Source organism: Micropterus salmoides, unplaced genomic scaffold (assembly GCF_014851395.1).
Source record: "Micropterus salmoides isolate LMB-PRFRI ecotype aquatic unplaced genomic scaffold, ASM1485139v1 Ms_hic_scaffold_20, whole genome shotgun sequence".
Taxonomy (NCBI): domain Eukaryota; kingdom Metazoa; phylum Chordata; class Actinopteri; order Centrarchiformes; family Centrarchidae; genus Micropterus; species Micropterus salmoides.
In genome coordinates, this window is record NW_024041151.1 from 31,621,006 (window position 1) to 31,644,227 (window position 23,222).

The 23,222-nt window shown below is 40.5% G+C and overlaps 1 protein-coding gene across 2 annotated transcripts in view; it reads left to right on the forward strand.

Moving 5' to 3' along the window:
* The window catches only part of reep5 (receptor accessory protein 5), a 38,972-nt gene extending 16,301 nt beyond the window's left edge, over nt 1-22,671 (forward strand). For both annotated transcript variants that reach the window (XM_038734102.1, XM_038734101.1), the window contains 3 exons: nt 13,675-13,813; nt 20,055-20,223; nt 22,353-22,671. In XM_038734102.1, coding sequence (XP_038590030.1) covers nt 13,675-13,813; nt 20,055-20,223; nt 22,353-22,402 — 358 coding nt within the window. In that variant the 3' untranslated portion in view covers nt 22,403-22,671. The remainder of the gene's footprint in view (nt 1-13,674; nt 13,814-20,054; nt 20,224-22,352) is intronic.
* The last annotated feature ends 551 nt before the right edge of the window (nt 22,672-23,222 follow it).

Consider the following 23,222-nt stretch of genomic DNA (forward strand, 5'->3'; position numbering starts at 1 on the left):
TCTCACTAAGGATACCTTCCAGTCTAGAAACATTAAAGGGTCCCCAGTGAATATTATCGGCTCTGGGACAGGTAGGCGGCTTAGGGTAAATGAGCTTGCAATTGCTGAGTCAAAGGGATTTCCTCTTGCATCCTTTGCCTTTTCAGGTGGGTTATAAGAAGGCTCAATGGGTGCGGGTTGTGGATTCAGAAGAGGTTTGTAATCAGTGTGTAGGCTGAATTTTAGGGTCAGTCTCTTCGACACAACTTTCTGAACCATCAAATTTATTATACGCTCTTACATGAGCTGCAGCCACCTTTACTTCATTGTCTACTTGAAGTTGTTCTAGCTTTATTTTTTCCTCCTCTAGCTTTAACTTTATTTCAGCCTCCCTTTGCTTGATATCTGCTAGCATTTTCATTTCCTTAAGTTTCCTTTTGCCCTCCAGTCTGTCCAAGCTTTGCTTGTTGAGTGTGTATCTTTTGAATAGTTTTGGCCTCTTCCATCTGGGCTGCAAGGTCTGCTTCTGCGCGTTTGCTGGAGGACCTGCAGATAGTGCTTGACTGATCATCATGTCCTTGTGAAAATTGTGAGGTCATTGTTTCTGTATTTGTATTTCCAAAGACAGATCCATAATCATCCTTACTTAGTGCCATCCTCACTCTTTCCTTCTCAAGTTGGTCATTGAAAGACTGTTCCATATCTTTTATTCTCTTACGAACAAGATCACCAACCCCAGTGGTTAACGTGTGGCAGGCATCCATCTTCTTAACAATCTCTGGAGTGGTAGTTTGATTGCGGCGAATAGACTCATAGTGTTGACACACCTTGGTATGTTTGAAATTAACGTCCTTTTCAGTTTCCTCTAGATCATCAGGTGAACAGAAAGTCTTTAACTTGGCTGTAGTCTCCTTTACTGTCCCCTTCCAGGATTCATATGCTTTGTAAAAGGCCTTCTCATTTTTCTTGGCTTCTAGTTTATGCAAGTCATGGCCTTTCTCTGTTAAGATTGCTCATGAGAGCTAGACCTCACTTATTGTGCCTTGGGGAAGCTATCTGTCTCTTTTACTGCTACCATTATGTTGTACTGACATCTTAGTTTTACACTAAACCCTTTTTATGTCCCAATAACAACTGGTATCGAACTTAATGCAATAACAATTAAACACCCGTCATATCGGACAATTAGACATTACACATCAAGGTTAGTAAACCAATACAGTACAAATATCAACAGAATACTAAAGGTATTTCATAAACAGAGATAATAATAATTCCCCATTAAACATTTCTAGGTCAGAATTGAAAATATCCAATAACAATTGCTTTAACTGCCTTGTAAAAATTCGTAGCTATTTTCAAATCTCATATTATTACAGCCCAGCATTACACATTTAATCAAAGACAACCGAACAAATCAACAAAATCTGAACAAGTAAGCAAAATCAGGCAAGCAAGACGCTCTTATTCTGAAAAGCTCCATGTGGGAAATGTAGAAACTGGCTCACAGAGAGCTGTTATCCGTAGTAGAAGCACAAGAAAAGACAAATGAACAACACATCAACAACCTAGGGCAGGCTAAACGCTCCACCTCTGAAACACTTTAGTCTGAGTTGACGCCGGATAAAACCACGGCACAGCCGCCGCCTGTCTCGATTCAGCTGGCGCCATTGTCCCACGTTTTCCTGTAGTTTCGTTTGTTGTTGTAAAATGTACATGCCCTGTGCCCACTCTGATTGGTGAGTAGGACTGTAACAGGAGGCGCATGGCACTTGTGATTGGCGAGCAGATCTGTCACACAAGGATGACAACAGCATGAATTGCATGACTGTTTAAACGGGTCAGATGTGCTGTATAATTAACCTACATTTTAATCGCTGTCTTCACAATTAGCTAACCGCGTTCTTTCAAATAGCAAATAGCTATCAATGGAAGGATTAATCATGTTCTGAATTGTGGGCATGATATTCTTTACATCCTTCTTGTCTCTCCATTCTCTTCGTGCATCATCTAGTTCCGCTCGTTGCCTTGTTGTGGTGTTGTGTCCAGCCAGTCTCTGCACCCCATAGTAATGGCTGCGGGTTCATGTTGTGTGAGTGTCCCTCTATAAAATTTTCAAACCCTCTCAGAAGTTCTCATACATACCAAAACATCAAAGTCTTCCCCAGGGAAGGCTGTCTGCAGATCAGCAGCTATCTTCATAGCAGCTTCACGGCCGTCTACTGAATGACGTGAAAGTATGCCTGCCAGTAGTGCTGCAACTAATGATTATTTTAGTCGACTAATCTGTTAATTATTTATTCGATAAGTCGACTACTTACGATTATTTTTGTCACCCCCTAACCCTAATTAAACAATCTTTTAAATATATTCCAAGTGAATTACTGATCTCCAACACAGCCTAACTGGCCTTTTATTGTAGCCAGCCTAAAGGTGTGTTCACACTGAAAGCATTTTTGGGTGACTTGATTACATACAAAGTCAATGTAAAGATGTGAATTCCTGCGAATTTTCACAGTGGAAGAGGCGTTTGTTGCGACATTCGCTGGTTCGCTCAAGTTTAAATTTTTCAACTTGAGAAAGAAATTCGCTTGACGCGATGTTGCGAAAGCCTATCAGCGGTGAGATTGTCCAAACGTCACTGACGGCTTCAGAGCGTTGTTTGGAGAGGACCAGGGAGAGCGGGGGAGTGACGCCGCTAGCCGACGGATAGCTGCAAGTACGGGGAGAAAGAGCCGGCAGCAGCGCTGCAGCATTTGGACAACTAAACACCAAAAGTTGGTCTGAAATATGCAACTATGCCATTTACTCGTGGGAGGAGCTCCAAGTAAACTGCTTTTATTAAATTAGCTTTTTACTTTAGTTTTTGGGATTACAAAGTTAATTTATCTTCACTCGAGCTTCTCGCAGCTAGGTTCTCTGTTGGACTACTACTTCATATTTGTATAAAAAACGGACAAAACTGGACATTGCTTGGAGAAAAGAAAGCAAAGAAGTTGAACTACCCGTTGCGTTCAGAAAATATCTGTCTATTGTTGTACTTCACTATGAACAAGTTAGCATAGCATAGCATAGCCCTGATCGATCTGAACTCCATTCAGAAAACAAACATTTAAAAGGTTATTGTCTTGCTGACAACCTGACAAAGCATGAATTCATATGTCTAACAAATTGGCATCATATTGTCGTTATTTCGGCATCAGTTTGATCCATTTATTGCAATTAAATCACAGCAAAAGGTTTACTTTGGGTTCATATAGCTGTAGTATTTGCGGGTTGTGCTTATTCACTTATGGCATTGTGTGTGAACACTCAAAATGTCCAGCGGTCAAACGAGTCAAGCGAGGCGAATATTAACTTCGCTTTCAGCATCTTGACATACCACACCTGTGAGGTGAATGGATTATCTCTGCAAAGGAGAAGTGCTCACTAACACAGATTTCGACAGATTTGTGAACAATAGTTTGGCGCTTTTCCATTACCAGTACCAGCTCAACTCGCCTCGCCTCGACTCGACTGTACTCGACTCGGTTTGGCCGTGCTCCATTTTCCATTGCAGATAGTACCCAGAGATAGCACCCCTCAATGTAGCTGGTCGTCATAGCGATGCCACACACAACTGTCGCAACGTAAGGTTCAATGCAACACACACACCAGCGATCCACATTCTCTTTATTTAAGTTAAAACGTTTCAACATTCCTCAGAATGTAAATACAGATAAGCGGAATGAGAACCTTCCAGCTGTGTTTTCCTCTGCTGTTGTTGCTGCAGCGGTCTGTGTGACGGCGGGAGCAGAGGGTGCTGTGAGCGGGCTCCCGTGGTTTGCCGCAGGCTTCCCCTGCTGTCACTTGCGTAGCTCCTCAACTCGCTTGAAACCTCGAGGGAAAGAGGGATGAAGGGGAGTGAGAGGGGAGGGAGGCAGCCTACACAATATACACACAGAGGTACAGACAGTAAAGGTATGTTGCTATGGACTGAATGAAAAATGGTACAGATATTTACAGTAGTGTTAATGATAATAATCGTAATGTTAATGATTATAATAACAATAATAACAATAGGGCTAGTAACAATAGTCGTTGCAGCAGAGGGTGTCGAGCAGGAACACGGGGGCAGCAGGTGACCCGCAACCACAGATCCAGACTCCACAGCTCCAGAGCAAGAAACACCTGCAGGAAGTGATAGGAGGAGAGAGGAGAGGGACGAGAAAGCACAAGACTACCAGAAAGGAGAGAAGTTGTGTTAGTAACATGCAATAATGGGATGAGGTTGCATACAGAGGGAGAGAAAGTAGAGGAGAGAGGAGCTCAGTGCATCATGGGAAATTCCCCGGCAGTAGGGCTGCAACTAACGATTATCTTAATAATCTAATAATCTGTCGATTATTATTCTAGTCACAAAGTAACGGAGGACTCCTATGCTAATTTCAGTCCCTCCCAAATCGATCATCTTGTTGATAGTGCTGCAGGCTCGCTGCGAATGACACTGGACTCTGTAGCCCCTCTAAAAAAGAAAATACTGAAACAAAGACGGTTAGCTCCATGGTATAATACTGAAACTCGCAAATTAAAGCAAATATCGCGGAAACTTGAGAGGAATTGGCGTTCCACCAAAGTGGAAAATTCTCGTTTAATTTGGCAAGATAGTCTTAAAACTTATAGGAAGGCCCTCCGTAATGCTAGAGCAGCGTACTACTCGTCATTAATAGAGGAAAATAGGAACAACCCCAAGTTTCTTTTCAGCACTGTAGCCAGGCTGACAGAGAGTCACAGCTCTATTAAGCCAAGTATTCCCATAGCTCTCAGTAGTTACGACTTCATGAGCTTCTTTAATGATAAAATTCTAGCTATTAGAGACAAAATTCACCAAGACCTGCCCTCAACTGGCACCGACTTATCTCTTAACTCAGGAACCTTAGAAACAGCTGTAGAACCAGATACATGTTTAGACTGTTTTGCTTCACTCAATCTTTACCAACTAACTTCAATAATTTCTTCATCTAAACCATCAACCTGCCTCTTGGACCCCATCCCGACTAGGTTGCTTAAAGATGTTTTACCCTTAGTCAGCACCTCTATACTAGATATGATCAATCTATCTCTATCAACAGGCTATGTACCACAGTACTTTAAAGTAGCTGTAATTAAACCTCTTCCTCCTCCGTTACTTTATGACTTGATAATGAATTTAGAGCTGACAGAATCGCATCCTTAAATTTAGCTACAGCACTATCAGACAGACATCTTGTATAGAGATTTTTGCCTAATGGTGTGTAGTTCATCAGTACAACCTCAAAAGTTAACAAACAGTGGTCAGATAAAGAGGGATTCTGTGGGAACACTATTAAATGTTCAATTTCAATACCATATACCAGAACAAGGTCGAGGGTGTGGTTAAAACAGTGAGTTGGTTTATGAGAGAAGCCAATTGAATCTAAAAGAGAGAGAAACGCAGTACTAACGCTATCATTCTCAACGTCCACATGATTATTAAAATCCCCTACAATAGTGTTTCTCAACGGGGGTGGTACCGCCCCCCAGTGGGCGTTCCGAGGACGATGGGGGGTGCTGGAAGCAATATTTAGGAAAGGGGGGAGCTGAGCTACTTTTGGGGGGCGTTTGTTAGTTGGAAATTCTAAGGCGAGTTTACACCAAAGATTCACAACAATACGAGTTTAAACTTTAAACCACTTGCTAAAAAACTGCGGTCTGCAACATTAAAACCTGCCAACATAGTCCACTGCGTATTTTTTCTCTGTCAGCTACTTGTGGTGCAGCTCCGTGCTGCCTTCACGGGAACGGTCAGAGAATCATCTGTAAAATTTTACCCACATGGCGTTTACTGTGTAAACTCTGGAAAACTGACGCTCTCTTTCTTGGTATTACCGTGGAAAAGTTTATTTCTCTGAGGATTACAGCTTGAACGTTTTGTTATCACAGTGGTTACACATTTACAAGAGGGATATTCTGCTGTCGGACTCACCCTGAAAGAAACTTCACTGCGACACCAGCGAGTGACGTGGACCCACCTCGCGCTGTGAGTCACAGACAGTTTGTGCCAAAGTGGACATGTACAGTAGTTTCAGTAGGCTATAAAATTGTAATGTTCAAAACTGAAGCCCTGTCTTGCTCTGTTGGGGATTGTAAGCGGCACTTTATCAGAGATGCTGAAGTTAACGTGTTAACATTTGCTGTGAGATTTCTGCCTGATCACAGTTGTTGTCGGTTAGTTTCGTTTTCCCCCAGCATGAGCACCTCCTCGTCTCATCCAGTTCTGACGGTCGAGGGGAAACTTCCAGCAAATCAGTAACATGATGCAGCATAGGGCATGTAGTGAAATATTATGAATTCTCTTTAAATAGGCTAATGACGTTAGTTTCCTAATATTACGACTTTTTTTCTTTACATGTCAGAGAACACAGATAGTGGGAGAGATTCTGAATATTGATTTTCGTTTTTTTTTACTAGGCGTAGTTGATTGCAAGCTGCAGGCAGCAAGTATTCGCGTAGCACATCCTCTCACTCATCACTCTGTCTCTCTCTACCTCGTGAACACAGCTGGAGGAACATTCACTCATTAGTTAAATATAATTACTTTTCAAATGGCTTTTTTGTTACCTGGGAAAGTAATGAATATGTTGTTTGTCATTCAATTATGTGTTTCAACAATATTCAGGGCACATAGCAAACATCTTTTTGATGGGAGGCGGTGAGGGACCTGGATAATGGATGGCCCAAAAAAGGTTGAGAACCACTGTTCTACACAGTTGATTTCTCTCCTAAAAACTTCTCAAAAGTATATTTAGTGATGAAATAGCATACAAAACTTGTAAAAACAAAAAACCTTCTGCTGTTGGCCTCTTTCTCCAATACTCCGTCGCTTTCCGCTTCTTGCATGAATGCTTCTTCTTCGTGAGTAGTCTTACAGTCAAGTAGTCTTGGTAGACAGTGAAAGTAATATGGCCCCCAGCCTTTCCTGTAGTGCATTGCAGTTAGAAATGAACAACCAGAAATGTTCTTAATAAGAAGATTGCTATCTCTCTCTTAAGTGGCATCTCTGTAACAACACGTCCACAATGAAATTTCATGTTGACAAATTTTTATAATTGACGTTGTCGATTACATCAACTAATCTTGGCTGTATGAAATTCCCTCATTCTCAGGTTGTTCCATAAATGTGGTGTTCATCCAACAAATTTGTTGTGCTTTTGCGTATATGGCCTGATCCCTTACCAACACAATTTAATTCAGCTCCCGTTTGTCTGCTATTTCTGTGGAACAATTGAGCATGGTGTGTGCTGTGTTTAGGTCTTATGGACTGGCATCAATGACGGGCAGGTAGCCAATAATGTGGTGGACTGCGGTGGAATCATACCTCTCTGTAGCACTGTATTGTGACCAGTCCATCCTGATAGAACACTGCTATGGACTTCTTGAGTCTTCATGAAAAATTAGGCACCATCCAGTCTTCGTGCAGAGTCCTTTCTTTACATGTATTTCTCATGTCCCAGTTCAACTTCTGATCCAAAAGGTTTTGGACTGGTGCTTTTTCCTATAATGTAGGTGTCAATATGGGTGGGAGGTGGTTGAAGAGACCTTTTCCTTGTTCTCTGCAGAGATACTGTCTCAGAAGTAGACACATCACTGTAATGTTTGGTGGGATGTATGTATCAACTCTTTGCAATTGCAGCTCTGTTGAGCGGTATCATGTTCCAGTACTTGTGAGTTGGAGGAACAGTGTCCTAGACTCTTCAGTATTCCTATCAGCTGATCCTGTTGTATGTCGTACAGCCATGGCTAAGGAGGAATGCTTTGGCATGAGCCAGCGTTCTCTCATTGCAAGATTCATGATATCCTGACACAATCCAAACTATTATTGATTGTTCTCCACACTAACATTGGCACACAAAACCATCAGTTCTAAATTCTGTAGTCATACCGATTGTCCAAGCCATGACATTGTATAATTCATCTAGTACCAGATTTGAGGCAGTGTCCATTTGAAGGTCTTGTGCTGTGGGTGGCCATGGCAGTTTGGTAGTAGCTTTGCACTTGGCCTCTATTATCTCCCTGAGTGACATGGCTGCATGATACAAAAGTCTAGTCTTTTGTTCCTTGCCCTGCTCCAACATGACTTGGTTCTGTGTCATCTTCACTATGGTCTGATGATGATGGCTGTGTAGCTTCATCACGGATTACTTCATTAGCAGTTAAAACATCAACAAACACTAAATAATTTGTTGAGGATTTCAAATCTCAAAAATGGATGTGACTTTTGAAGTCTGGCTTTTAAGGTAAAAGCTTTGTAAGATGAAATGTCAACACCTTCTTTTTCATTAACTATATTCTGAAAAAGGCCATTTAGCCAGGACAGTCTTAACACCTCACGGTTTCTTAGCAACCTCTCTTCCACCACTGACTTACACAAATGGTTGTAGCCTGCCCGACAGGGATTGCTTTCTGGATTTGCCTCTCGAGAATTTTTGGGCAGATGTCTTTCTGCATATTAGGCATCCAACAGGCAAGAGATGGGAAGTTCTTTTTGGGAGGCTTGGGCCACCTGACGCAAAACCTTGGATGCAGTGTGATCACTGACTTCCTCTGGCAGAATTTGGGCTTTATCTACATGATGATGAGACGCCAGGTAATGGACAGAACAAAGGGGACAAAGTATGTGTTTATCAAAGGTGGTTACGTTTAATCTAGCAATCACACTGATTTGGAAGAATACCATGTAATGACTTTGTTTCAAACAAAACATTCCTAAAAAAACAACTTTTGTATTCAATTCATTATTTGATCATAAATACTGGCCAATAGCCTACCTTATTCACTGAAATGTCATATTGAATCAATGCTTTTTGCTCTCGTTAAATGTCCAACTTTTCAATACACATTTTAAGATACAAAGTATTCAAATATATACATTAATTGAAAATGACATTGTGTAATTAAGATTCACTGGTAGTGTGAGGTTTATTTAACATACATGTTTAATCTAATAAGAATACACAGACACACATAGCCTACATGATGCACCAACACAAAATTATTTTAATAGAGAATTAGAGTAGAATTGATGGATTGGATACAAACCTTCAGTTTCTTCCTACACGCTCTTGCAGTGTGGTCTATGTTGGTGAAAAGCATGTAGCATTCTCTGTGGAATCCCACGTTAACTGGCGCATTTTGGTCTCTGTTAACTTAAATGTTTCTATGGCTTTTTCTGCTATTAAACAATCTGCAGTGTTGAGGTTAATGCATTTCTCGGGCACACTGAACAAATGCTGCCCAACTTGTCAGGGAAAATGAGGTTAATGTTTTTTTTGCCTTAGAAGCAACATGCATACAGCACTTCATATTGTCGCATACCGGCTGTCAATTGCATCCCGCTTTGTTGTTATGTGGTCTATCTAAATAAATTGGGTGACACAAGCCCACCCATGGGTGGTCACTGATGTTAGAGGTCTTCTGACGGTAAGTGCACAATGTATGGTATAGCTCGTCTGGACAAAAAGTATATAAAGCCTATTTTAATAACAGGATTTTGTCAAAAAAGCTATGTTACAGTATTAACTTTGCTGGTTGTCAAGGAGACGGGACAGGTTGTCATGGAGACGGATGATTTTTTTACATTTTCTGAAGCTACGATTTAGTAGTCCTAGAAATTTGCCCGTTTAAAAATGTAAGTTTATATTGATATCTTGTCAGCCGACCAGTTTGCCCATGACGTGCTTTCAAAAATCGACGATTCGCCATGAAACAGGAAGTTGGTATAACTTCAGTATACATGCTCACATCTGCACCAAATTTTACATGTATAATAAGAGTCGCGCCCTGAACACATCCATGTGCCAATATTCACTCAAAGTCATAGCGCCATCTGCTGGCAACAGAAAATTACACCTTTTATGCTGTAATGTACTACTCCAAGCAGGTTGGACATACTATCAACTTCAAATCTGTCTCAGAAAACCCTTAACACGTTGATGAAGCCATGTTGTAAAACTCGTGACTTTGCAGTTAACGGTGTGGCGTGGCAAAGTTAAACTCTTTGCCATGACACAGGAAGTTGTTGTAACTTGACTGTACATGCTCACATCTGTACCAGATTTTGCATGTTTGATAAGAGTCCCGCCCTGAACACGTGTACAAGACAACATTCACCCATAGTCATAGCGCCACCTACTGGCAATAGGAAGTGACCTTCAACGAAGCAACCCCCGTGTCACGTTTTACCTACATGTATGAAATTTCTGTGACACAATGATTTTTCGGGGGTGGGACAACCTTCAGATGGGGGGGGGGGGGTCGGACCCCCCGACACCCCTGCTATTTCCATCTATGCATTGCTGAACAGTCACACCTGACACCGCAGTGCTCTCACTTCAACCATCATTAAAACAGTCAGTCTCGCCTGAATGGAAACCTCTTCTAGAAAAGTCCAGTGCTGGTTTGAATGGACCTATGCGCGCTAACTTAGTCCTCATGAAGTCTGATAAGACTGGGGGCCAATCTGCTGGGTCATTTGGTGGAGCAGCAACTGTTCCATTAGGGTCTGGGCTGCATGTATCTGATGCTAGCTGTCCATCTCTGGCTGTGCTCGTACTGGCTGAGGCTGCCTGTACTTCACCTGAGTCTTGCTAAAGATGCCTGGACTGGGTCTGTGCAGTCTGTCTGGGAAATTCCCGGCCTGAGTTTTTGTGCCAGTCCGCCCCTGCTTGCAAGATATTACTGTTATCAGCTCCATCAGGCCCATTCAAACTGGCTCTCCTAGATTTCCTTAAATACATTTTCAAATATAAAATACTATGTTTACTAAGAATTCACTGAATATGTGATGCTTGTTATTTACTGATATCACTCAGTATGCCCCTTGATTCAACATTTTAATAGTTAATAGTCAATCCAATGCTTTCCATCTTGACAGATAATCACTGTCTCGTTTTAAAATGATGTGCACCTGAGGAGTGTCATCACATCGATTTGTTGTCTGGACCTATGGTCTGGACTGGTCCCGCAGATGTTTCTTGCTGGAATGCCTGAGTTTCATTTCGTGCACGTCCAAATGAGCGCATGTTCACATGAGACAAGGTTACCGTTTCAGTGCTGCAGTTTATTAAATGTAAAAAATAGTTGTATTTCATTCCAACATTGTTCAGAAGTCTGGAAAGCAACCAAGACACAGACAGTCCAAAAGATGCACTGCTCAGCTGAGTTAGCAAGACAGACGGATTCTCTGCAGCTGCACATTTACCTAACATGACTGTTATCTGCTGACATCCGACTTTGAAAGGAGAGAACACAAGTTTACCTGACTGCTGCATTTAGTTTTTCTCTTCTTGTGCCCAGAACGATAGTCCCTCTTCATCATCTTATCAAAGTTGCATTCGCTTTCAGCTTTGACACAAGAGTGAGGCGGGGACCTCCAGCTCTGTGCGAGAGTGACTTCACTGCGCATGCCGGTGTCGCATCAGCTGGGGGCAATTGATTAGCTCTGAGTCGACATTGTCAGTCATATATTTATTTTCACTGCTGCTCCACTCAGACGGGCTGCAGGCGTTTCGCTTAACTTTTGGGTGAGTAACGAGGTCTCGTGCAGAATGTAACGGAGTAAAAAGTTGTTATTTGGCTTATAAATGTAGCAAAGTGAAAGTAAAAGTTGCAACGAGTTTAAATACTCAAGTAAAGTACAAATTCACTACTGTACTTAAGTACAGTAACAAAGTATTTGTACTTAGTTATTTTACAACTCTGATTATGTTAGATATTCGACAGATCTCTGTGGAATATCCAACGTAAAAGGAACTGTGCAAAACGTCTTCCCCTTGTAAAGTGCTGAATTTGCGACACAACAAAATAAATGATAGAGCATAATTTAAAACTATTGATGTTTTGCGTCAAACAGTATTTATCGTCATATCGCATAGGTCCTTCATCATATAATACCTTTTCCTTTTTAAAATGTCAAGCAGTAAAGTTTGCTCATTCAAGTACATTTTAACTGACATACTTTATACTTTTGTCTAAGTACATTTTTAAGTACTTTTAATTTAGTGAAATTTCTTCAAAGTAAGCATACTTTTACTTGAATTCAATATTGTAGTACTCTTTCCATCCCTGGTTGTGTGCAACGGCTTAACTTTGTGTTGAAAAGGGGTGGGGACATTTAAGATAGGATTTTTGCTTTTAGATGTCTTATTACAGAAAGTGTATGAAACCCATGACCCAAATAGTCATACGTTCTGTCATTGTGATACTTATGGATGGAATTATGGTGAAAACTATAATAGTAAATTTACTATTTATTACCCTTAAGGACCCCTGGTGGTCCAGAAAATGGCTATTCATTTATTAGCTGCAATAGGGCTAGTCTGAAAAAGTGAACATTGCAGCTCATGTTGTCTAAAGCTGATGATACATAGAGCAACTTTTAGAGCAATCGTGCAGGGCAACGTTGTCTTCAATGGTAATGAGTATAGATTACTACGGTAATCCCCTTCCCACACCACTCCGCCACCCGCCCCACACCGCCGCTAGCCATTCAAAACATAGTCGGACTTGCCACTAGCAAGATTGCCCAGCAACATTGCTCAAAAAGTTGCCCTGTGTATCATCAGCTTAAGAGGTCCCCCAGTAATGCCAGTCTTTGGGTGGTTGGGAACGGCACCCCAAGATAGATCTCCAGGATTGAGGTGTCATGTAAACCATACTCATGAGCCTTACAAAAAATACAGTTTTTCATGCAAAAGATCAACGGAAAATGGACATTGACTGTACCTTTGAGGAACGTAACCTTATACATAGGGTTTACAATAGCTCTTACAAACAGTAGGTACAACAGTATTTTCAAATGTAGTCTATTTATTTAAATATAATTGGAAAACAAATACAGTGATAAAGTATTTAATAGTAAACTATATACACTTGTGCAGAAAAATTTAGACTGAGTAGAGTCCAGTGGTCCAGCAGAAGCAGAAGTTGTTGTCTCCTTCAGATGACCCTGGGTACTGCAGTGGATATTCTTACAACTCATGAGAGGCAATGTCGCTACCGCCACCTGCTGGCCACAAATGCGTAAAAAGGAAGTCACAAATGTAACGTGTAATGTGACCTGCAAATTGACAGGAAATGATCCGCAAATGTGCAAAAACTGTTTTGTGCATAAAAATTGATTCACAAATGCGTAAATAACACTTTGAAAGTAAAATTAAAATATGTGTGTACAGAGTAAATTGTACATAATTGTGCATAATTTGTGGATATGATTTTACACAACACAAATGTAAAAATACATGTTTTTTGTAGTGAGATATTTGTGTATATTTTTTTTACAGATGTCCGCAGTACACATTGGACAAAATTCCACAAATGCATAAAAAGGAAGTTACAAATGTAACATGAGCCACAAATTGACAGAAAGCAATCTGCAAATGTGTAAAAACTGTTTTGTGTGTAGAAGTCACTCTGTATTTTTGTGGATATGATTTTACACATCACAAATGTAAAAATACATATTTGCAGATAGAATAAATATCACATCTGTGGATTGTTTTCTGTGGGTTACAAATATTAAAGTCCGATAAAATCTTCCATAGGATTGAAGTTTTAAAAGAGATGACATTTTCAAGATTGAGTGGAATGTTGACTTTATATATCAAACTATTTATCTTACATGATACTCTCTCTTTCCAGGATTAAGGCCATTGAAAGTGCCACCAAAGATGATGATACTAAATGGCTGACCTACTGGGTGGTGTATGGAGTCTTCAGCGTGGCTGAGTTTTTTGCTGATATTTTCCTGTCCTGGTTCCCATTCTACTATATTGGAAAGGTAATTTCGCTGGATCTGTTTGTTTGCGTCAATATGTCGGCAAATGTGCTGAAATATTGATTCATACAACCAAAAATTTAAATGATTCAATCTGAATTGAGTGTGCAGCTTTTGTCTCCTAACTTTGATATATGTGAGCAGTGTTTTCTCAGTTCTTTGGACCATAGTAAACTAATCAAGGGTGGAGCACACTGAACTGATGATAGAAGATCTATTTTGAGAAAGGTTAAAATCAAGGGAAACTGGACTTGGTTGAAGATACTCAAAGACGTTTTGTCCCTCATCCACAGACTTCGTCAGTTCGACTGACTGACTGACGGTCATACTGCTGTAGTTAACCAGATTAGGCCAAATATTTGCGCCTTGTGTTTGTGTAAGTACGCAAGTAACCACAAATTGTCCAGCGATTAAATTTGCATGAGTAATGTGATTTTATATATTTATTATTATTTGTCTGCCGCAAGTCAATGTACCATGAGCTGGAATGAGCTAGACATGAAACTTGACACCATAACTGGAAATAATAATGCTTCCCAAAAAAAGAATATTTCAAATTGCCTAGTGGTGGCACTGTAATTAACATGTAACCCCTGGGTTATTTTGCCTTAAAACCCATTTCAATATTAGATATTTACGTTTAGTGCTGAAACTCTAAAGGCCATGAATGTACATGTTTGTCTGAAATCCTAACCTGTTGTGTTTGACACCCTATAATACTGTTTGTGTCTTTAACCCATAGATTTAACCTTGTATTTATCAGTCAAGAGGCCTCATAATGTTCCTTTGTGCTTATGGGTTGAGAGGGTGGGAGATCGCCCAGTGACAGTCAAGTGTGTGTGAGAACAGATCGTCATGCTCTCATTTTTCCAGCCGCGTCAGAGAGAGGACGGAGAAAAGACAGTGAGAAAGTCGACGCATCAAAAAGCGTAACGGAGTTGTTGGACTCCTCGAGGACTTTTGCAATACTGCTACTATAGTGGTGAGAGCTGCTGTTACGTTGTATGTTTACGTTTATGTTACGGTTCTGGATGTTTACTTGAGAAGAAGTGTGTTAGCTGCCACTAGCGTGCATGAACTCCATTAGCTCAGATGTTAATCTTAGGCTAGCTTCAGAGATTACTTCTCGCCAAAGGATGACAGAGAACCAGATTGGGCGACCAAGCAAAACCCAGCTGCACCTCTGGCATTGTGGGAGAGGAGATAACATTTTCACCACTTGCCCATAAACTATCTAGAATGCATTCGGTCTTAGCTGGAAAGGACTGAGGTAACGTTAACCTGAACTTCAGCGGGGTGAGTAACCCATGCGTTTGATTACACAGTCAGAGGCCGAAATCTAGTGGCCCAACGCACACAAGCCACGAACATGCCTGCATCTGGGTGAGGGGGACAATTGCCGGCATTTGTGTTTGTTGTGTTCATAGTTTGGGCACACTTATATCCTATATTTTTGTAAGTAGTATAATTCAAGGTGAATGTGTTTGAAGTGCCTAGAACATTTGACGGCCATATTACTGTGTTAGCTTTGCCACAGAGGGTTATAGAGTGTAACTTCAACTGCAGTACTGCATTTATTTTCCTATGTGATGTTTGCCTGAAGCAGATAACTAGGTGGTTGGAAAATTTTATTTCATTGCCAGTATCAATTTTGTGGATAATTCAATTGGGCATAATAAATGTGTTTTTTTTGAAAGTTAAAGTTGCAATTGACATTTATTTGATTAAGGTACACTGTGTGTAGATGAGTTCAAAGGTGCAGTGTGAGTCAGGTCATCCACACCAGTAACCAGGTTTTATTCATGTATGAGTAGACTTGACACATATGAGACACACAGTACATTTAGTATTCATATTGAGTGTAAGAAACCAAACCTGGGCGCTGCTCATGAGACCTTTATGGCAAAACAGTGTTGCAAACATATAAAAAAGTAAGAACTTTGAAAGGCCGCCCCCCCGACACTGTGAACCCATATGACAGTCGGCAATAGGTGGCTCACGGGCCACCTGCCACCATGTACTCTTAGTTGCCACTATGTACTTTGAGTTGCTAAAGTGGGTGATAAGGAAGATATGATTAACTTCACCATGCCAGAAATTAGTGGTTGTTACAGATAGGCATTAGAGAGTAGGGAGCAGTGATTTTATAGTGGAGTCTAAACTGCCTCCAAATCTTTATAGTAGATAAAATCACAGGTTCATTAAGAAATTTGAGGGGTGCGTATCAAAGTTGATAGGGAGACTGAACTGCAACAATCTGCTTGCAATTGACACCACTCTGTAGTGGGACGGTTGCGCCACAAGTATATTTTCTGGTTATTGGCCGCCCAGTTAGTACACCAGAAAATCAGGTAGTGCTAGACCACCATCTTCTTTCTGTACAGACAGTCACAGATTTTCTGTAATGTTACAGTCAGCTGTTTTCTCGCTCATACGTGGCTGTTAAATAAACAGAAAATATGAAATGGCTGAATGTTAGATGACACACGGTGTAACATTACGTTTCTGTGACAGCAGCGGGGCAGAAATTACTTTTAACATGAATGCAATGAAGAAATACATACGTTTTAACGGACCACGTGTCCTCGTGCTGATAATGTGCCGTGCTTGTGTGGAGTGCTCCAGCATACTTTTGCTTCACATGTTCATGCTGTATCACGCATTTGTGGACAGCAGTTGTGCTGCAGTGAAGCTATTTCCAGTTCACAGAGCTTACAGAGCACCACGCTGTTGAGTGTCTGTCTAAAATACTCCCAAACTTTAGACAGTTGAAGGTGCGGCCTTGTAGCTGGAGCTTGTAATGGTAAGCTCGAAATACAAATAAATAGCTGTGTGGGACATTTTAATCGAGTTAATTCTTCCCAGTAGTGATCGGGGGAGACTGTTCCAATGCTGGAGATCTGATCTGACTTCAGGGGCGTTGCTAGACATAAAGCTCTACTGGGGCACAGGCCCCTTCATCCCCCATGTAAATTTTTGATTCATGATTTTGATTTAGTTTTGATTGAAGTGTATGAAATGTGTCAGTATGTGCCTTACCAGCGTCCCTTGCTTAGCCCATTAATGTTGGCACTGATGTGTCAGAAAGGGCTTTGAATGGAGCATGCGCACTAGGATTGGGTATCATTTAAAATTTTACGATACCAGTACCAAAACCAGTATCCTTAAAGTGATACTGATACCAATAGAGTATTAAATTTGATACCTTGCATAAAATGCCACCTGCTGAAGCCATAGTAGTTGATTGGTATCCTATTATTATTATTGTCATTGACACCCTGTCCTTTGAATCCCACATTGAGGTTATCTATTTTTTTCTTGTTTCATATAACTGCTTAATAAAAGTATATCACATGTGTATCACATCCTCCTCATCCTAATTAGGTCATCCCCACAGGTAGTATTAGCCTAATAAGTGGCACGTCAAACCATTTCTATGTCCCGCTCCATCCAGGCTGTGATTGGTCAGTTGATGAAATGTGAAATTGACGAGCACATCGATTTTATGAAAAGCAACAAAAGGCACCTGATATAGCTGAATATCCAGCTATCCAAATCCACAACCTCCTTTTCTTCTCCCTGCTGTCTTCTGTCTCACCACTCCAGCTGCTGACACTACATCTGATGGCTGTGCTACACGGAGTGTTTCTGTTGCAGGAAATTAACTTTTGCAACTTGCACAAAATAATGAGTTACATGAGCAGTGCACCAGCTCAAAGTGTCGTGCTTATCAGAGACATGGAGGCTACAACTGTTCACTGGCTAAACTATAGCAGAGGGACCAACCTGTGCCAAAGAAACGGCAGCAGTCGGCAGTATGGGAAAATGTCAGGTACACCAAGACTGACCAGGGTGTTATTTAAGAGGTGACGGATCACTTGTTAAAAAACTCGTTGGTAAAAGGTCGCTGCTGAAGGAGAGAATAACTACATTTAATTTAATACAGCTCCTGCAGCTAAATAACATAACAAGTTGATAGGGAATGAAATGTAAACGTGTCCATTACAATCAGTGCCATATCAGTGAGAGTTGGGCTTTCAGTGCCATGTGCACAAACAAAGCAGGTGTAACCTTTCCGACCCACTACAACAACAGCACCGCTGCGCTATGAAACCCAATATTTTCAATGGCTTGTGCCACGCCACGGCAGTTTGTTGCTGGGTTGAGCAACACGCACTGCATCGCTTGGCACGCATGCTGCTGTCTAAGTAGTTGAACTTTTGCATTGAACCCAGCTTCCAGCGTAGCGCAAATCACTTCTTTTCTGAAAGGGCCTTTATGAAGGAACGTAGTCTTACATTTAGCTTTACATCCTGGTGCCTCCTCCTGTCTGTGTTTTGAAAATGCTGCCAGGTCTAAAACACTTACATAACATCAGGAGCTTATAAACTTCCAGGACTATACCAATTAACTACACTTCAGTTATTAATAACACTAAAACTTATACATATGGATGAGACTTGATGACTGTAACAATTCAGTTTAATACCCTCCTAAATAACAATTTCCCCCGGGGGATAAATGAATATTCCTCTTATATTAATAATACTTATATTATAGAAATATAATTGTTAATGTAATTAAATATTAAAATCAACTTAAGTCATTACTAGTGTTGGGAAATTAATTAATGCATAATAATCATGATATTTGTGAAATTCCTCAGACTATAATCATAGCAACAAAATCTGTAATCGTTGCATCCCGACCTCGAAGACATCACCAGCTGGATGAACATGCTCCAACTTAATAGCAACAAGAATAATTTTCTAAGATCATTCTAATCGGCTCCAAATGCACCCTCTCCAAACCAAAAAACCTCATTATCAAGATTGGTGGTTTACCAGTCATCCAAAGTAAAAAGCCCAGGTGTCACCCTGGAAAACACCCTGTCCTTTGAATCCCACATAAAAACCATCACCCAGACTGACTTTTTCCACCTCCGCAATATCTCTCTCTTACACTGCAGCACTGAAACTCTTATCCATGCCTTTTTCACTTCCCTTCTAGAAAACTGCAACACTCTCCTCACTGGTATCCCCACCAAACTCATCAATCAACTCCAACTGGTTCAGAACTCTGCAGCAAAAATCCTGAGCTACACCAAATCATCGGAACATATCACACCTACTCTAATCAAACTTCACTGGCTCCCTGTGCAATACCAGATTAAGTTTAAGACCCTACTTTTTAAAGCCCTCCACAACCTGGCACCTACCTACCTCTATGACCTCCCAATTTGTGCCCCATCCCGCCCCCTCCACTCCTGCACTGCTGGTCTTCTTGTTACCCCTCCATTGTGCTTCTATACCATGGGAGCCCGAGCCTTTAACTGCTCGGCACCCAGGCTTTGGAACACACTCCCCCCTCATATACAACAGGCAGACTCAGTTACATCATTCACAAAACTCGACAAAACACATCTTTTCCGTGAAGCCTGTAGTCTTTAGACTTTTTTATCTTTGACTTGTGTAATTGATTTGTCCTCTTATTTTAGACTTATTTAAACTTGCACTGTTTGAATTATGCACCTCATTTAATTGCACCTTTTTATTACCTTGTATGTAAGATATCATTGAATGTCCTGAAAGGTGTCCCACAAATAAAATGTATTATTAGTAATAGTAGTCACGCTAGTGGTAGGAACACTGTATAACAGTTGAATCTCTGAGATACATCTTTGACCAAAACCAAATCTGTTGAGAACTGAAAGCAGATATGTGTTGTTTTTTTCTTTTATGGCCAAAAGCAGAGAAGCGGTGGTAGAGTAATAGTTAATAAGAGATACAGAACCGTTCAATGTAAACAGGAGAATAAACACTTTTATTTTCCACCCCACTGTCTTGCTGTTTATTAAATACAGAGTAAGAATGGGAGAATAGCACATAACTTGTTGTTACTATAACTGTTTACCAGTACTGTACACCATAGATACCCAGTATCTTCAGTGTAATAATTACAGTACTGTAATTGTGAGCGCTTGTGAGCATTTGTTGTTACAGCATGACATTTCATACGGTTCCTCTAATTTGAAATGAATATGAATGCCTATGAATATTTTTTGGACTATGTCTCTGTAGGTTCTGTGCTGTTGTCAAAAAAACATTACTCCAGAATTTTGCCTCTTGCCCAATTTAATACAAAACAGACTCTGAGAATAGTTTCACCATTACACCCTGTAATGTAACTGTGATGTTTGTCTTATGTTCTAGTTTGATGAGATAGCTCTTCTTTTCTTTCCCAGTGTGCCTTCTTGGTGTGGTGCATGGCTCCGACTCCCTCCAATGGATCAGTCCAGATATATAACCGCATCATTCGTCCGTTTTTCCTTAAGAATGAAGCCAAGATTGACGACGTGGTGAAGAACCTGAAGGACAAGGCTTCCGAAGCTGCTGACAAGTTCAAAGATGAGGGTGTGTAAATCAAAATATTTGTGTAGTGTTTACTTTAAGTAAATTTGGTGTCAATCGTACTTGTGGTACTGGAGATATAAAATGCAAGTCAATGGGATTTTTTTACCGTCTTTAATCTGCAATAACAGCGCAACCTATGGGCACATAAGGGTCAACTTTGGTGTCAGGAGTGTCCGGAGTCAGGAGACTATGCTGAATAATTTGGCTCAACTTTCATGTCAATGTGAGTTTGGTGTCGATCGTAACATATGACATCACTTCCTGTTTTTGGCATTTTTTGCAAATACTTGTTAGCTTAAAATTGGAACAGTTTTTCAAGTATCAATCTGGGGAGCACAAGCCAGTATCAGCTTGGTCCAGAGATGGTCCGTGCCAAGTTTGGTTTCGATCGGACTTGTGGCTTGGAGGAGTTAATTGAAATAGGTTTTTCAGTTTTCTCGATTTTGCTAAAAAAAAAACTATAGGCGGAAATGGGCGTGGCCTATACCACGAGATTCAGCTCGATCCCCCGACCGCGTGGATATAAGGTTTTTGACATGCGCCTTAATAGGCGGGAGTTCCAAGCCCAAACTTGTTGACCTTGCTTATAGCGCCCCCTAGAGGTAGAAATGTGCAGATTTTTGCGCTTGAGTTACGTGCAGTGGACTGGATCTACCCTATGAGTTTCGCATCCCTAGCAGTTACCGTCTAGGCTGCAGTATGAGTTTTATGCACGGAAGAATAAAAACAATTTAAAAACTTGGAACCGCGATGCCTTGCATCCGCGGGTTCCCAGCCCACTCGGGCTTGGACCCCTAATAAGTTCAACTTAAATTAAGTAAAGAAGTGATCGAATACAGTACGGCAATTTAATATCGCAACTTTTGGTTGACTTTGTCAGCGTAAGCCTTACAAGGTTCAGGATGTTTTAAAACAGTAGATGGTGTGTTGAGTCATTTCAACCCATGAAATGCAGATTTTTAGCAATTTGGTAAGAAACGTTAACATTAACACCAGCATGATGTCATTTATCACAGAATATGATGGTAGTCATTATTTAATTTAAAGCTCAAAAAGCATGTTTAAGCGTGCAGTTGTATGGTGTAACACTACCGGTCTGTCTGTTGATCCATGCATGTATGTATACATAGTAAGTGTGACAAGAATAATATGTGACAATTTACATTTTCCATGCGCTGTCATGCCACACGTCAATTTTCTCACGCAGTGAAAAATAAATGTTTAGTGTGAGTCAGCACACATGTAGGCATGATTTAGTGTTCCCTCCTGTTTTGAGTCTTTTGTTTGGGGAAGTAACCTCTTTAAATGTGCATGTGGCACCTTTTCACTTCAATGATAAATTAATTCATTTTAATTCAGTTAGAAACTTTAATAGCTCCTGTGTTTCAGCAGATTTCTGTTCATGCTCAAAACTTTCTGCATATTCAGAATCTCTCCCACATATCTGTGTTCTCTGACATGTCTGGAAAAAAGTCATAATATTACGAGACTAACGTAATTTAATGAGAATACATGTTAATTTTTAAAAGTCTTACCTGCCCTATACTCTGCTGTGCATTACGTTATTGATCCGCTGTTGGTATCCCCTTCAGACAGTTTGACTGACACAGTTTGAGAATGCATGTTACATACAGTATTAAATCAAAACTAACTCACAACTCTTGTGATCAGGCAGAAATCTCACCACAAATCCACACACGTTAACTTAAGCAGCTCTGGAAAAGTGAAGCTCACAGTCCCAAACAGAGCAAGGATTTTTAGATGTTTATATTGCAAATCTCTACCAGTTATGTTACCACTGGTCACAACTATCTGGAATGAAAGTGCGAGAGCAGATTCATTTGTTACTGTCATGGCGTACAGGAGTGTCGCATCAGTCAACAAGTCAACGTTATCAGTTATACATTTGTTTTTCACTGCGTGAGAAAATTGATGTGGCATTAAAACGTGTGGATGTCAATTGCATGAGCCGCTTTTATCCTGACGGGAAATATAATACTTCCAGTCGCTTCTATTTTGCCTTTATTGAGTCTTGGAATTAAGCCAGAGTATAGCAAAGTAGAAGATCAGGATATTGGTAGCTATCAGACTCAAACAAGACATATAACACGTGTGTAATTGTTCCACAGCCAAGAGAGCCACAGCAAACATCATGTTTGAAGAGAAGAAGAGCACTTAAGAAGGAGGCTTCCTGTCCAGAGTGTCATCTCTGGAGCTGACCATACAAAAGAAATGTTGCCTTGAAAATACTTGCTTTAAAGACATCATGTTCAATATGTAACCCTAATCTTAATCCAGACTGTATTATATGTTACCCATGTGTCACATATATCAATTAAAGCCATTCCCCAGGTCAGTTTACTTGTTTAACTTTGCTTTATTGTGGGTGTCAGAGAACTCTGGCCCTGACAGCTTTATAAACCAAATAAAAACAAATTTGTTCTCTGATTTTGATTCTTTCTTTTTTGTCTTTTGTGTGCCTAAAAGAAAACTGAGAAATAATTTCAAAAAAAGGCTAAATGTGTGCAGAATTGCTGAGCATAATATTGTGATATACTTTTCTACGGGTTGATAGACTTTTTTACTCAAACATTCTTGTTAAGTTTTCATTCATTACAAGAAAACCATTAAGAGTTTTGATGGAAATTCTTGTGAGCGTGTCAACTCTTACACAATATTTATCCTTTGCTATGTTATAGAGCCTACAGTGTCTCTTATACAAGGTCATTCTACACTGGCCTAAATATGTTTAATCAGTCATACCGGATGGTAGGCTCAACTGCTTTACCTAAGTCACGTGAGAGCTGAGGGTCACATGTATTACATTGTAAGGAGAGACAGTGAGTCTAAATATTTAAGAGACTATTCTCTAGGCCTGAAAGTGACACATACCTCAAGTTTTACCCACATTGAGCCCAGTAAGGAAAATTACCCCACAAGGTTGTTTACAGGTACTTCCAAGCAGAGCCTTTTGGAGCTGGAAATATTTGAAGGCCATG